At 50.5% G+C, this 12,532-nt stretch overlaps 1 protein-coding gene and 1 non-coding gene across 3 annotated transcripts; one reads left to right on the forward strand and one right to left on the reverse strand.

The window, feature by feature from the left end:
• Window positions 1-2,273: 2,273 nt before the first annotated feature.
• TRNAP-UGG lies at window positions 2,274-2,345 on the forward strand. Its single transcript has one exon. It is a non-coding gene; the product is annotated as a tRNA-Pro (tRNA).
• A 78-nt stretch (window positions 2,346-2,423) lies between these two features.
• On the reverse strand, window positions 2,424-6,252 carry LOC119341169 (beta-galactosidase 11-like). 2 transcript variants are annotated; one of them, XM_037613041.1, is made up of 11 exons: window positions 5,931-6,252; window positions 5,722-5,834; window positions 5,549-5,615; window positions 5,286-5,378; window positions 5,041-5,184; window positions 4,851-4,945; window positions 4,668-4,773; window positions 4,481-4,565; window positions 4,278-4,396; window positions 3,796-4,151; window positions 2,424-3,692 (listed from the first exon to the last, which is right to left on the reverse strand). In XM_037613041.1, the coding sequence occupies exons 1-11, from the start codon at window positions 6,213-6,215 to the stop codon at window positions 2,636-2,638; spliced, it is 2,520 nt and encodes an 839-aa protein (XP_037468938.1). In that variant the 5' UTR covers window positions 6,216-6,252; the 3' UTR covers window positions 2,424-2,635. The 2 variants fall into 2 exon arrangements, with proteins under 2 accessions (XP_037468938.1, XP_037468937.1); XM_037613040.1 differs by having other exon boundaries at window positions 4,278-4,565.
• Window positions 6,253-12,532: the final 6,280 nt, after the last annotated feature.

Raw genomic sequence — 12,532 nt, forward strand, 5'->3', positions numbered from 1 at the left:
GGGTTACTGGAACCCCTGGGGGGAGATATGGGCTATATGGGCCATAAGAGGGGAGCATACCATCCCACAAGGGGTGGCGCTCCCCCCTTAGGCATGTGGCCAAATTGGAGAAGGAGCAAAGAGGGTTCGGCCCCCTTTCCTTTCTCCCTTCCCCTTCCCTCTTTCTCTCCGAAAATAAGGAAAGGAGGGAGGGCGAATTGGGATAGGCCCCCAAGTAGGATTCCTCCTACTTGGGGCACCCCATGGCTGCTCCCCTCCCCCTCCCACCTATATATACGTGGGGAGGGGGAGCCTAGAACACACATCAACAATTGTTAGCCGTGTGCGGCGCCCCCTCCATAGTTTACGCCTCCGGTCATATCTTTGTAGTGCTTAGGCGAAGCCCTGCGCGGATTACTTCACCATCACCGTCACCACGCCGTCGTGCTGACGGAACTCATCTTCTTCCTCGACACCTTTGTTGGATCAAGAGGACGAAGGACGTCATCAAACTGAACGTGTGCAGAACTCGAAGGTGTCGTACGTTCGGTGCTTGATCAGTCGGATTTAGAAGAAGTTCGATTACATCAACTGTGTTGTCAAACGCTTCCGCTTTCGGTCTACAAGGGTACGTGGATACACTCTCCCCCTCTCGTTGCTATGCATCTTCTAGATAGATCTTGCGTGAGCGCAGGAATTTTTTTGAAATTGCATATGCTACGTTTCTCAACAAGAGCCATTGTAAAAGCCCGTCACAAATCTGGATTATCGTGGTTCACTACTCACTCAACCATTTCTTTTAGCAACTGACGGGAGTGAAGCTTTATTATTGAAAGGAGGAAAATATGTACATGGTGACATGCTTGGGAAATGGGACTAGCTGAAACCTCGCTAGGTTCGGCTAGACTGCATGCCAATTACTCATGGTTCTGGTTAACTCTAGTTCTAAAAACTAAAGCCCTCCACATGATGTCTTCAAAGTTAGGTGAGAAATTATGGTATATATGTAATTCTCGTGTCATTCAAGATGGAGCAATTTCTAACTTTCCAGATGCCCCACATGGTGCAAATGAGGAGCTTGTTGTGCCACATCTTCATGTTGACTAATCTATTTGTATCTTCGATTTTTATCTTTGTTTCACTTTATTCGTTTATCCTTGTCTCTTTTCACTAATTAACCGTTGGAGTCATATATACAACTAAATAGATGATCTACACTAAGTTATTTTTCTTAACATGTAAATATGTCACCTCAAGACACAATTGTTCATGAAAAGTACTTCTCTTATGTAGGTTATCTACAGATGTACCAGGACTCTTAGTTTATGGTCCTCTCTACAACGCGTGGAGAAACATGACCTGTTTACGGAGGTGTGTACAGGATTCAAGGCTACGGTGAGGGATAACAAAATGATCTTAGGATTGCCCCTCCCCCCTCCACCCCCCCTTCCGTTGTAGGCGTTATATGGACTCCAAACGTTTCTTTGTATTTTGCCTTTTTATTTTTTGTTTATGTGAGAGGAATTGTTTTGGCTGTGTTCATCTTAGTTATGCAAAGGCCGGGTGTAATGCTTAAATCTTTTAAGTAATAAAGCGCCTCATTTTGAAAAAACCATACATGGAAAAATCCACCTCAATATGGAATCATTCGTGAGAAAAAGCTTATCACCCCAGAAATATTCAATAAACCCAGGGTTTCGTGGAAGGATCTACCTCCCTGCACGAAGCGTAGTAGGATCCATGTACCCAAGGACCTCCCCCGGTTTGCTAGGCTCGTAGATATATCTCAAAAGTCTCTTGGTACTCTATACACACTCCAACGAAATAAAACACAAGCAAGGTGTAGGGTTTTATCTCCTTGAAGAGTTAACCTGGGTAAAAATATTCAGTTTAATAACCATTGTTTTGTTTACAATACTTGAACTTATTTCCACCAACTTGAGAATTTGCTTTCGAGACAATGACTTTTTTTATAACTTGTGCCCAAAGTTTTCATTCTAACAAACTGATATTTTTTTAGTTGGACTGACGAACTGATATTGCATCGATAATGTTTTCATGGTTAGTTTTAGTTGTAACGATTATATTGGTAACCAAACTTGTTTCTAACAAAATACTCCCTCGTCGGTTAGCATTGCCTTGTTGTGGCACCAGGCTAGCTAGGATTGTCAAACGAATGAGGGTTAAAGTTTGGGAGAATGGAGCGAAAGAATTCCTCTTCATCTCTTCTCTCCTCGTCCGGTCATCGAGAAAGAACGAAATATATAGAGTCCAATGACATGTAATTTCAATCAGGGCGTTTGGTCTAGTGGTATGATTCTCGCTTTGGGTGCGAGAGGTCGCGAGTTCGATTCTCGCAACGCCCCAATAATTTTTTGTTTCCCCGGGCATCAGGGGAAGGAAATCACCAAGAAGATTATTATTTTCAGCTTGAGAAGAGAAAATTATTCAGCAAATCAAAAATGGATCGATTGATTTCCATCCATCTTGCTTCTCATCTCAGCGCTCCATCTACTGCTAGAACAAGTCACAGGAATCAACAAAGTACAACACGTATGCACGCATCCCAAACAAGCAGCATGAAAAAGACCATGGTCGGCAAAGGTGAAGGTGATGAGATGATCTACATAGCAGTACATATCTGAGCTTAGCTTACTTATTGCTCGGCGGTCCTCTGCCTCTTGGAGCACTTTGCCTGCACGGCCAGCGTGGCCGTGGTGCCCGGGCAGTTGAGGTCCCCGCCGTACACCTCGTGCGACACGGCCAGCACGCAGCTCCTCTTCCCCACGCACGCCTTCTCCACAATCTCCTTGGCCTTGGGCGTGTGGCAGTTGCCCACCGTGTAGTTGCCGCAGATCCCCAGCGGGTTCCCGTAGCTGGCGAACACCACCTGCTGGATCAACTTCTTCTCCGGGCACGTCAGCACCGCCCGCGGCTTCAGGTCGTCCGCCACCATCGTCAGCTGGCTGTCCTTGGTCTCCCACGACCGCACGTGCCCGGGGTTGGTCTCCGAGATGAAGCTGCAGATGTTGTCGCGCTTCACCGTCAGGATCATGATGGCGTCCGGCCGCCCGCCTTCCTCCTCGAAGACGGTGAGCACGTTCCCCGTCGGCTTCAGGAAGCACCGCGGCACGTGGTACAGGTACTGCGACGGCCGCCCCAGCGCGTGCTTGTACGAGCTCCAATACCGCCCCAGCCCTTCGCCGTTGACGAACAGGATGCCCTTGCCCATCGGGTTCATGTCGATCACCACGGGGTCCTCCCCGGTGGGCATGTCGAAGCGCCGCCGGTACCACGTGAGCGGCTGGTCGAACACCGCCGGTTTCCACTGCACCTCGCCGCCCTTGTCCGTGAAAGCCTGCTTGCGCTCGCCGTCCAGGCCCACGATGTGTCCCCACCCGTTGCTGGTCAGGTCCAGCGTCCCCGTGTTGAGGCCCTGGATGGTGACCGAGTGCAACCCGGCCTGCCGGCGCTCCAGGTAGGAGCCGCTGTCCTGCAACCCCAGCGTGCTGGACAGGATGGAGATGTGGTTGATGCCGACCTTGACCTCGATGGGCTTCTCCAGGCTGAAGGCCTTGTTCATCTTTGTGCCATGGCCGCAGCCGACTAACTTCTTGTTGACGAACGCCACCATGGCGTGCCCATGGCTGCTCGCCTCCAGCACCGGCTTGATGTCTAGCCTGGACGGCAGGTCCTCCGGGTCCAGCTGGAAGCTGCCACCCACCGTACAAGACACCAAAACATTGGCATTGGCATTGCCACTCGCAAGATATATAATACTAGTATACGTAGAGACGTACTACTCCTAGTACGTACCTGGTGGTGTACCAGAGGTAGTCGGTCTTATCCTTGGTCATGTTGTAGGCCTCGAGGGGCTTCTCGCTCCGGTCGGTGCTGAACTTGTAGGTCGGCACTTTGTCCCCCTCCGTGTACATCTCCCACACATTGTTCTGCGCCGTCTGGTCCGTGAAGTGGAAGGTGCGCTGGTTGTGCTGCGCGTTCACGTATTGCGTGCTGAACACCACCGTCTTGCAGTCGCCGAGGATGCTGACAGACCGCCGGGGCACGAAGTACTTCTGCCCGCGGAACGTCACCGTCCCGTCCTCCTTGGTGTTGTGGTTGGACAGGAACGCCACACACACCTTCTGCTCCGGGATCTCGAACAGCCGCGCCTGCATACCATACCATACCATACCATACCGGTCAGGTCAATCGGCGATCATAAGAAGATAGCAAACTTCTCAGGTCAATCGCCTGTATCCATTCCATTCCATTCCAACAAGAGAACTGAAGAGAACCTCGTAGAGCTTGCCCAATGGCTGCGTGGAGGGGGTCCCAAAGAGGAGAGCGTTCTTGCACAACCTCAAAGCATGGTGCAGGTCCCTCAGATGGCCCCACTTGGGCTCTTTGAACATCCCTGGACCAATCAAACCGTTCATCCATAAATCAACATAGTTAAGCATATTCAGAGTTTGGGAGGATTCGTCTGTCTCTGCTTTACCGAATTCGTCCAGAGGCGCCTCGTCGTAGTATCTCGGCATCACGAAAGAGGCGCCCGTTCTTCCAAAATTTGTTCCTCCGTGGTACTGTCCACACAAGCAACCGTGTGATTCTGTCAGAAATATACTCTAGTTTCATCCTAACGCCATGTCAACAACAGGTTGGGTTGGTTGGTTACTGGACGGTACCATGTAGTAGTTCACCATGCTGCCCCCCACCGAGAAGAACCGTGCCACGGCAAACGCAATGTCCTCGGCAGATCTCTGAGACGGCGGATCACCGAATACTCTGTATCTGCAAACGCCAACAAAAAACAATTCAGCACCCGACAGTCTCTTGATGGACAAGGTGAAATTGATAACTGAACTCACTGAGCAGTCCAGTTCTCGGTCCATAACAGGGGTTTGTTCTTGTCAACTGGACCTGGCCATGTATCTCCGCAGTGCCTACCGTTGCAGGTAGGAATCTAGAGAGGAAAACATGATTATGGCTTAAGCATGGTTAATAAATTATATCATGGCAAAAGAAACTTAAACATGTCAGATCATACTAATAAATTACCACGTCCGCTGGAGCTTTAATCTGCTTGCACATGATCCATGGCACCCCGGTGCCGGTGCTAATGGCCATCTTAGCTGCCCATTCGATGTACCTGGTGCCGTTTTCTTTGAACGCCGCTTCCATGTGCTGGTACTCATTCTCGATCTTTTTTTTTCAATGCAGGGTGCATTTCATTTGAGAAAGCATGCATGATAGGTATAAGTATTCACCAGGAAGAAAATGGGTCAAGATATTGCATGCAGTACCTGTGCTAGAATGATAGGGCCTCCTTGTGATGCGAAGAGCTTGGCATCCTTGAGCTTGTTCACTACGAGGGTCACAAACTTCTGCATGAGCTTCTGCATATATAAAGAGAAAAACCAAGGTGAGGACGCCGTTTTAATTATTTCTGTATGTAGCAAAATTTACGTCGAGCTTTTTTTCTTTCTCGAAATGCATCTAGTTTGGGATGTCCGCAACTGATAATAATTACAGTATATAATTGTGGTTTGATGGTCCGATTGATCACCTTGTAAGGCTCGTTGTCTGTGCGGAAGATGATGTCGGGGACCTCCCGGAGCCAGTAAGGCAGCCCTCTGGAAGAGGAAAATCACAGATTAAACGGAGACCGTGAATGCAGATCAGCCAGAAATCGAGCAATACACGATGAGATTGAGATGTGAAGCAAAGAGACGAACAAACCCATGGTTCCACTCCGCCTGGACAAAGGGCCCGATACGGACCATGGCGTACATCTCATGCTCCTGGATCAGCTTGAAGAACTTGATCATGTCGTACCTCCCCTCGAAGTTGTACTGAAATCGACCATGGATGGATCCAAGGAGGAATGGACGATGAGCACGTATGTAGGCATACGATGAGATGAATGAGATGGAGTGTGTGACAGTTACCACGCCCATCTCGGGTTCATGGACGTTCCAGAAGACGTAGGACTCGATGACGTTGATGCCGCCTTCCTTGGCCCTGGCGATGAGGTCGGGCCACTCGTGGAAAGGGCTACGTGGATAGTGGATGGAGCCGGAGAAGAAGAGGTCCCTCTGTCCATCCACCATGAGCGAGCGGCGGTCGTAGGAGATGACGGTGCCTGGTTTGGTGAGCTGGTAGGCGTCCCCGCCGGCCACGAGCGCGACGACGGCGATCGCCGCGGCGGCGAGCCGGACGTGGAGGAGGGACATGGTGGGTGGATCGTGGGTGGAAGCTAGGGGCCACAAGTTCGCGCTCCCGCTAGTCCTAAAATAGGAGGGAGGCGTTCAGTTTAAAGGGATGGCGCTGTGGGCGCGCGGGAGCGCAGGGAGCGACATGCGCGCGCGCCATGCCGTCCGTCCGTCCACGCATCAGCATCACCCACGAAACGGTTGGCCTCGGCGGCCCGCGCGTGTGCGGGTGCGGAGCTCTTGGTGGTGGTTTTAGGCGGGTTTTTTTCTGACTGAATCAGCCGTGGATCGGCATTGTTTGCGGCGGGGCTGTTGCATGCCGTGCTTAGCCTGGAACGGGAATCGTCACGCCGCTGCGCCGTCAGTCACCTACGCCGGTGCTACGACTTCCACCTTGAGCCGGCGACCGAAGACACTGCGTGGAGGAGCTCCGGACGTGCTTCGCTATGGCCATCGCCTCCGATCACTGATGCTACTTGGGCTTTTAGACTGATGAAAACAAATGCAAAACCTGATAATAACTTCAATACAAAAACAATGATAGGAACAGAGATCTTACTGGAATAGCGTACGAGAGCAATGATCTTCTAAAAGCTCTATCTTAAATCCCGGCCCCGCAAAACAGGCCACTCCTTGGCTGCTAGAGCCGTTGGAAGCGACACAGGTGTCGGTAGGCTTGTTGGCGCAGATCCATAACAAATTATCTTGCTCTGAGAGTTGTATCTCTGAGCTTCAAAAGCATGTATCTGATCATGGTGGAATTCGATACCACTGACGCCCTGTTAGGTCCATTTCCAGCATCTATCTGATCTCGAAAAAATGAAGTGAAGAAATAAATATGAAGGCTAAAGTAGTGAAATGACAAAATGCAGATAAACCGAAAACTATATGAACAAACTTGCTAAACTACCTGGGATTTCTTGACAAACTAAGCAACTATAGGATTGAGAGCTTTATTAGAGAAGACTTAACATGGACTGAAGCCACTGAAGGTCTGAACACTCATAAATAAGAAAACCGTCTAGACAAGCATAACTAAATCTTAGTGGTTGTAGGCTGTGGTGGTCTGAGGACCGAAACAATGAATACTAAATTAAGAATGAACAATGAATACTAACTAACCTACCTATGTGGTAAGTGGTAACACGCAAAACTGAAGAAAATGACACCAACCCCTACAGGCACAGAATAAAGCTAGAAAATGAGCAGGGACTTACTGGAAAATGACAGAGTGAGCACGCACTAGGGGCTTATAGCCTGATAGACTGAATAATGATGCAAGCTCATAGACTAAGAAATAAACTGAAGGACTTAGGTGAGGAAGGATCACAATTGACAAAAACTAAAAAGAAACTGATAACTGAATTATTAACTATACAAAATTGACAATATTTAGTGTGACTGAACAATGATGCAGGCTCACAGACTAAGGAAATACTAGCATGAGTACTGATTAAAGAGAATGAGCTGAGGTCTGATTAATAGGTAATGAAAACTAAAAATTAAAAGAAACACTAATGACTGAAACAAAATTATATAAAGGTACTGAAAACTGAAGACAAGACTACAGAAACACTGAAACAAAGATTCTAAAGACACGGAAAACTGAAGAACTAGAGATAAAGAGAAAAGAGGGTTGAATAAACAAGACAGAAAGGTGATTGAATAGTAAGATGACTCAAGAAACACTGGAAAGTGAAGGATTGAAGATAGAGAAAAGAAGACTCAAAAAAAGAAAAAGATATAAAAGAGACATGATCTGCAATTTCCATGCTTGATGCTTGTTGCTCACACATTTGTTTTTGAGTTCCTATTGTATTTACAAGAGACTGAATTTATAGGAGAATGACAGTGTGAGTGAGGATATCCAGGATCAGTGCCTTGGAAGCCAAGAAGCTATATTCATGCAGGTGCAAAAAATGGATGGAAAAAATGCTTCTTACTTTTATGCCTTGCAAATTACATCTGGAAAACGACAGAAATATTGACAATGATGTAAAAGCCAAACTTCTCTTATGTTGCGCTGTTGCGGGGTTATATTGACCTAAATAGAGGCTCTCACAGCATCAATGCCCAGGTGCGCAAAACATTTCAAATTGTTTTTAAAAAAAAAAACACATGCTAAGGGAAAAAATGAGATAAACTTTGTGCAAACTCGTGTGCAGGGGCAGGAATCATGCTCATATGTTAGTGACATCGGTCAAGCAGGTGATGAGGGTGAAGCTCTGGTACATTTACTGCAAACAGGGGTGGCTCAAGTATTGGAAAACACCGACACGCCAACCAACACACCAAGACTTGAGGTAGGGTGGTAAGAATAAAATAAAATTGGAAAAATGACAAAAGATGTGGAACTTATATACAGGGCAACAGAACGCTGAGAGGAAGAAATGCTAAGACATCCTCGCCAGCAACTTAACTACTGATGTCGGTTTGCAACTGCAGCAGATAGAGAATGCAGCAGCATCCTCGAGAAAACGTCCAGCTTCAAAATGAAAATGATGAAATGAAAAAGCTCCTGACCTGCAACTCTGATTTTCTTTGCTTGTACCTGCAAGAATGGAAAAAAAGGTAACAAAAGATACTATTTTATCAGTTATTGTATAAACTTCAGAAAAAAGATGAAGCAAAAAAGATTGACAGAAAGGTTTACATTTTTTTTGAGAAATGTTGATTGGGAAAACTTGAAAAAAAAAGAGAAAAAATTGTTGTATCTATGCTGAACAAAACAAAAATTGCTTGCACAGGTGATTGAAAACTGATGGGCATATGCAGAATTTGTTTGCTTTTGTTACTGCTTGGCTTGTAGCTTGACCTGTAAGAGCCTATGTTACCAAAAGAACAAAAAAAATATGCCGTCGTGCAAAAGTTGAACAAAAAACAGGAGAAACAGAAAAATGCTATGAAGAAAAACATAGGTCCTCCCTGGCCAGCCAAACAGTCAATGATCCATGAGCACTAAATTCAGAAACTAGTACTGCAAAAAAAGTCAACATAACGCGAACAAACAAAAATAGAATTGACATATCCGGCAACAACCATGCCGCCATCGCTGTTCAACGCACGCGCATGGCACAAAAAAAGGGTGTAGATCCAAGACAAAACTTCCCCATTTACAACGGGCATGAGGTGCCTGCACATCCAAGACAAAACTCCCCCATTTACACCGGGCATGAGGTGTTTGTACATCACAAAACTCCCGCCTATCCCCCTCCACTAACAATGTTCTTTGTGGTTGTTACGGCGCTGCTAGAAGGAGGGCGCGAGAGGGCCGGCCGGGGGCCTTTTTGCCCACGGCCGGGCAAGAAGGAAGGGATTTCCTTCTTAATTCTTGCTTGATTAGATTGATATATCTCCTCTCTTTATATAGAGAGGTTTACTTAACTCCCAAGCAAGGCTTACTTGACCCCTAAGCAAGGACCTTTATCTCTAATTAACCCTAAGACTAACGGGCTACCGCCAGGCCATGCCCATTAGGCTCATTACGTACTCTAACACTACACCCCACCTGGACATGCAACTTATCCTCGAGCTGCAGCCTAACCAACTTATAACCATGACTCGATGCAACACAAACCTAACACCTAAAAACAAGTCTTTTACATCTCGGCTTGTGTTATTACTCCCAACCTGAAATAGACCGGGACACTTTATTTTGGACGTGCACGTTTACATGGATCCCATGGACACCACCTGGACAAAAGGAGTGCATGTGTTAGAGTACGTAATGGGCCTAATGGGCCCATTAGTCTTAGGGTTAATTAGAGATAAGGGTCGCTTGCTTAGGGGTCAAGTAAGTCTTGCTTGGGAGTCAAGTAAACCTCTCTATATAAAGAGAGGAGATGTATCAATCTAATCAAGCAAGAATTAAGAAGGAAATCCCTTCCCTCTTGCCCGGCCGTGGGCAAAAAGGCCCCCGGACGGCCCTCTCGCGCCCTCCTTCTAGCAGCGCCATAACAATTTGGTATCAGCTAGCTTCGGTTCGATCATGTCTTCACCGCCGCCAAGCCCGTCTCTTCTGCTGCCGGTCACCTTGTCGCCTCCGGCGACCACCACGACTGTCGCCCCGCTCCTGCCCGCGCCGGGATCCTCTGTCGCGCCCGCCCCCGCCGTCCTCACCTGGGAGGAGGTGTCCGGGGTGCTGCGGGACCTAACCCAGGCGGTCCAGAAGATCCACCTGTTCATGTCCGGGTCCTACGGGCCGCACCCGGTTGCGCCGCCCATTGCCACCCCCGCGCCGCCGTGGCTGCCGTGGCAGCCGCCGCACCAGGCGGCCTTCGCCACGCTCGCCAGTCCACTGCAGCTGCCATCCATCGCCACCACCGCCCAGCCCTGGCTGCAATGGCAGCCGCCACTCCTGGCGGCCTCCGCCGCGCCCGGCGCTCCGACGCAGCAGCCGTTGCCACTGCCCGGCGTGAAAGCGCAACAGCCGCTGCAGCTGCAGCAGCCACCGCCGGTCAGCTCCGCCGCCCAGTATGGGATGCCCTACAACGGGAGTGCGACGACCTCGTTCCCATCAGCGTCGCCGCCATCCCAGGGTGTCCACATCCAGCAGATCAAGTCCCTGCCATCGCAGTCACCGCTTCCGTCTTGGATCGCTACCCGCCACGTGTCGGCGGCGGTGAGGCTGCAGGCTGCTGCGCGCGGCCTCCTAGCGCGTCGGCGTGTGTGGGAGATGCATGGTCTGCAGCTGCCGCTCCTCCAAGTTGCCCTTCGCTGCGCAAAGGACCTCGATCTTGTCCGCTGCATTGGGGATCTTGGGCATGCGGTTTCCCCCACGGGCGGGTGGCACGTTGTCTTCCCCGCGGGCAGCGACCTCAAAGTCTGCGACATCGGCGGTTGGGGAGGGGGTGCACCCCTCCTCGTCATTCTCAATCGCAAGCCCTCCACTCTTTCCTGTGCGGTGCAGACCAACAGCCGTCCGGCGAGGAGAAGGCAGGGTGTCACCGACAGGAGCGCACCGCGTAGCACCACTGCTTTCCGCCGCCGACCACCACGAGGGCGCCTCTGCTGGTCGCTCTTGTGACCACTTCCAGGTGGCCATACACATGCACTCCTTTGGTCCAGGTGGTGTCCATCGGATCCAGGTGGTTGTACATGTGCACGTCCGACATGCGGATGGTGTCCACTTTTTGTTAAAGGGTCCAAAATAAAGTGTCTCGGTCCATTTTAGGTTGAGAATAATAAAACAAGCCGAAATGTAAAAGGCTTGTTTTTAGGTGTTAGGTTTGTGTTGCGTCGAGTCATGGTTATAAGTTGGTTAGGCTGCAGCTCGAGGACAAGCTGCATGTCCAGGTGGGGTGTAGTGTTAGAGTACGTAATGGGCCTAATGGGCCCATTAGTCTTAGGGTTAATTAGAGATAAGGGTCGCTTTCTTAGGGGTCAAGTAAGTCTTGCTTGGGAGTCAAGTAAACCTCTCTATATAAAGAGAGGAGATGTATCAATCTAATCAAGCAAGAATTAAGAAGGAAATCCCTTCCCTCTTGCCCGACCGTGGGCAAAAAGGCCCCCGGACGGCCCTCTCGCGCCCTCCTTCTAGCAGCGCCATAACAGCATGTCTATGGCTGTTGGTCTGCACCGCACAGGAAAGAGTGGAGGCCTTGCGATGGAGAATGACGAGGAGGGGTGCGCCCCCCCTAACTGCCGATGTCGCAGACTTTGAGGTCGCTGCCCATGGGGAAAACAGCATGCCCGCCACCCGTGGGGGAAACCGCATGCCCAAGATCCCCGACGTAGCGGACGAGATCAAGGTCCTTTGCGCAGCGAAGGGCAATTTGGAGGAGTGGCAGCTGCAGACCACGCATCTTCCGCACACGCCGGCGCGCTAGGAGGCTGCGCGTAGCAGCTTGCAGCCTCACTACCGCCGACACGTGGCGGGTAGCGATCCAAGACGGAAGCGATGACGGCGAGGGCGGGAACCGGACCTGGTGGATCGGGACTACCTCCGGCGCGGGCGATGCGGGGCCGGAGCTGACCGGCGGTGGCTGCTGTGATGTCGCGCAGGGCAGCGGCAACGGCTGCTACGACAGAGCGCCGGGCTCGGCGGAGGCCGCCAGTAGCGGCGGCTGCCAATGCAGCCAGTGCGGGGCGATGGTGGTGGTGGATGGCAGCTGCAGCGGCTGTTGCAGCGGCTGTTGCAGCGGCCCGGCGAGCGTGGCGGAGGCCGCCTTGTGTGGCGGCTGCCATGGCAGCCACGGCGGCACGGTGGCAGCAATGGGCGGCGCAGCCCGGTGCGGCTGTTGCAGCGGCCCGGCGAGCGCGGTGGAGGCCGCTTGGTGCGGCGACTGCCATGGCGGCGCTGTGGCGGCAATGGCCGGCGCAACCCTGTACGGCTGCTG

This window comes from Triticum dicoccoides, chromosome 7B (assembly GCF_002162155.2).
Source record: "Triticum dicoccoides isolate Atlit2015 ecotype Zavitan chromosome 7B, WEW_v2.0, whole genome shotgun sequence".
NCBI lineage: Eukaryota > Viridiplantae > Streptophyta > Magnoliopsida > Poales > Poaceae > Triticum > Triticum dicoccoides.

Bases quoted from the DNA above. Each gene is read 5' to 3' on its own strand.
- LOC119341169 (XM_037613040.1), bottom strand. From the start codon at position 6,215: ATGTCCCTCCTCCACGTCCGGCTCGCCGCCGCGGCGATCGCCGTCGTC. The intron at 5,616-5,721 runs GTTTGTTCGTCT...TTCCTCTTCCAG, and splicing joins CAGGCGGAGTGGAACCATGG to AGGGCTGCCTTACTGGCTCC. The intron at 4,566-4,667 runs GTACCGTCCAGT...TTGTGTGGACAG, and splicing joins GCATGGTGAACTACTACATG to TACCACGGAGGAACAAATTT.